At 56.6% G+C, this 2,845-nt stretch overlaps 1 protein-coding gene across 1 annotated transcript in view; it reads right to left on the reverse strand.

Moving 5' to 3' along the window:
* Positions 1-702: 702 nt before the first annotated feature.
* Positions 703-2,845, reverse strand: part of LOC103249234 (carnitine O-palmitoyltransferase 1, brain isoform) — an 11,113-nt gene continuing 8,970 nt past the window's right edge. The window contains exons 10-13 of the mRNA XM_008047882.1: positions 1,944-2,096; positions 1,335-1,448; positions 1,124-1,216; positions 703-1,015 (exon numbers count right to left, since the gene is read on the reverse strand). Of these exons, the coding sequence (XP_008046073.1) occupies positions 830-1,015; positions 1,124-1,216; positions 1,335-1,448; positions 1,944-2,096 (546 nt within the window). The 3' untranslated portion in view covers positions 703-829. The remainder of the gene's footprint in view (positions 1,016-1,123; positions 1,217-1,334; positions 1,449-1,943; positions 2,097-2,845) is intronic.

Below are 2,845 nucleotides of genomic sequence, written 5' to 3' on the forward strand. Positions count from 1 at the left end.
TCAGTGGCTCAGCCTGTAATCCCAAACCTTTGGGAGGCTGAGGTGAGTGGATTGCCTGAGTTCGCGGGTTTGAGACCCGCCTGAGCAACTTGGCGAGACCTCATCTCTACAATAAATTAAAAAATCAGCCGGGCATGGTAGTGCATGCCTGTAATTCCAGAAGGCTGAGGTGGAAGGATCGTCGGAGACCAACAGGTCGAGGCTGCGGTGGCTGGGAGCATGCCACTGCACTCCAGTCTGGGTGACAGAGTGAGACTCCAACTCAGAAAAAAAAAAAAAGAATTTGGTAGATTCATTTGGGGTTGTCAATTGAAGTGGCTAGCTTGGTGTCTGGCCTTTAAAAAAAAATATGGAACGCTTCACGAATTTGCGTGTCATCCTTGCATGGGGCCACACTCATCGTCCCAAAGTGTTTGGCCTTTAGGTTTAGAGATGGGTTTGAGGTGGAGAGTTTGTGCAGGGGCAGCAGACATTGGGCTCTCGAGAGCTTGTGGGGTTGGGACTGACCTTGGAGGGTTGGGTTGGGTATGACAGGAGTTGGGAACGGAACACTGGGCAGGTGGTGCGGGCTGTGGTTGAAGCTGTGGTCATAACTGGGAATCCGTGGCTAGGCCTGGGGCTGATGGGAACTTTTCTCCTCCTCCATCCTGGCCCTCACCTTGGCCACCTCTACCTTTCCCAAGACACAGCAGACACCACACACCCAGCTTGCACATCTTTATTGGCCCGGATGTGGGGTTGCCAAACAGGCTGCCCCTATCCTGTGCCAGCCCAGCTGTGAAGACCTTCACCCTCGTTCTGAGGGAGACCAGCTCCCTGCCGGGAGAGGTCAGAGGTCAGCAGACATCCCGGGCGCCTTGCGGCCCTCATTCTGATTGGAGAGTGATCCACGCCTGTGCGTCGAGTCTTCCTCTCCTAACCCTCGGGACCGGCGCTGAAGGTGCTGCCCCGCCTGGAACAGGGAGGCCACGTCCAGCAGCGCGTCCTCGATATGCTGCCCCAGCCTGTGGGAGTCCTGGGAGGAGAGAAGTGTCAGGTCTGGGGCTGAGAAACAAGAGGGTTGGGGGCCTGGGCTCCTGGGTCCTGAGGAGAGAGGGGTTGGGGATGTCCACATCTGTCTCACCGTCTTTGTGCTTGATTTTTTGCTGGAGATGTGGAAGGTGACCATGTCATCCCCCATGAAGATATAAGAAACACCGTAACCATGGTCATCGGCCTGGAGGGAGAGAGGGAAGGGGACAAAATAACCCCAATGCCCTCCTCCTCCCCCCCCCGCAGGCCCCCAGCTCCCTCTTTCCCAGGAGGACGGGAGCCAGGACCCCAGCTCCACTTACAGGCCCGAATCCACCACCCGAGGAAACATAATCCGGGTAATTGTGGACGTCAAACAGGTGCATTTGCTGAACAGGGATCTGGCTGGTAGACAATTGCCACTGCTCTGAGTGGACCTGAGAACAGGAGACTGTCACATGTGCGGGAAAGAGACCGCAGGTCTGTGCCCACCTTGGCTCCATTCTACTCCAGGCATCCCTGGCCCTTCCTCACCTCCTCTGACTGCCACTTTCCTCTAAATCTGTTTCCCTTTCTCCCTTACCACGCCCCTCCCCCTCTGACCACGTCCTTTCTAGTGTCCTCTTCTGACTAGTCTCCACCCTCTTCTCCCGCTGACGGCGCCCCAATTAGCCTCTCTTGACCACGCCTCCTCCGTCTCCCTCTGAACACTTTCCCATAACCACACCCTCCTCCTCTTATGGCCACGCCCTCTTCCTCTGACCACGCCCTCGCTCTCCACCCCGACCACGCCCCCTCCTCCTTTCCTCCTCTTTCTTGCATCTCCCCGCTGGCGATGCCTCCCTTTTCAACATCACCCTCCTCGCCCTGAAGTCTCTCCCTTCTTCCGTGGTTCCCTCCCTCCCTCTCTAACCCCTTCCCTGCACCCCAACCTGGGTCAGGAAGGGCGACTGCAGGTGGAGGAATCGGGACACGACGTAGAGCGCAAAGAGGTGGCGGTCGACTCCCTGCCCGCTCATGGCTGCCTTCAGCAGAGCCTGGTGCTTGTCCACGGCCACACGGAACAGGGCCAGGCGCTGCGGGTCCTGGGGTCGCCGGGGAGGTCACAGGCCATGGAAAGACAGGAAGTGGGCTTACTGCTGGGCCTGAGGCACACGTCGCCTCAATCCAGCTTGCAACACCCCTGCAAGGCAGGGATGTCAACCTCATTTCACAGATGAGAAACTGAGGCCAGAGAGGGGAAATCAGTTGCCCAGGTTCCAGCAGCAATGCAGAAGCAGGTGGGTTCCCAGGCCTGACTGATTCCAGAGCCCACACTTCTTCCTTCCATTGAGCCACAATACCTCACAGGAGGGGGGGGGACAGAGATCCCTGGGGGAGTTCTGAGTAGAGAGGTTATGGCGGATGGTGCAAATGGAGGTCACAAGACCATAGAGGTAAAATTAGCAGAGTTACATAGTGGAAACAGGGCTCCCTTCCAGGTGTTGACCTTGGGATGGACTCTATGTGACCACAATTTTTTTTTTGAGTTGGAGCCTCACTCTTGTCGCCCAGGCTGGAGTGCAGTGGCACGATCACAGCCACTGCAGCCTCGACCTGCTGGGCTCCGGCGATCCTTCTGCCTCAGCCTTCCAAGTAGCTGGAACTACAGATGCATGCCACCACCACGCCCGGTTAATTTTTGTGATTTATTGTAGAGACAAGGTCTCACCAAGTTGCCTGGGCTGGTCTTGAACCCACGGGTTCAGGCAATCCTCTCACCTTGGCCTCCCAAATTGCTGGGATTACAGGCTGAGCCACCGCACCCAGCCTTTTTTTTTTTTTTTTTTTTTTT

This window comes from Carlito syrichta, unplaced genomic scaffold (genome assembly GCF_000164805.1).
Source record: "Carlito syrichta isolate Samal-C Ts95f unplaced genomic scaffold, Tarsius_syrichta-2.0.1 Scaffold118013, whole genome shotgun sequence".
NCBI lineage: Eukaryota > Metazoa > Chordata > Mammalia > Primates > Tarsiidae > Carlito > Carlito syrichta.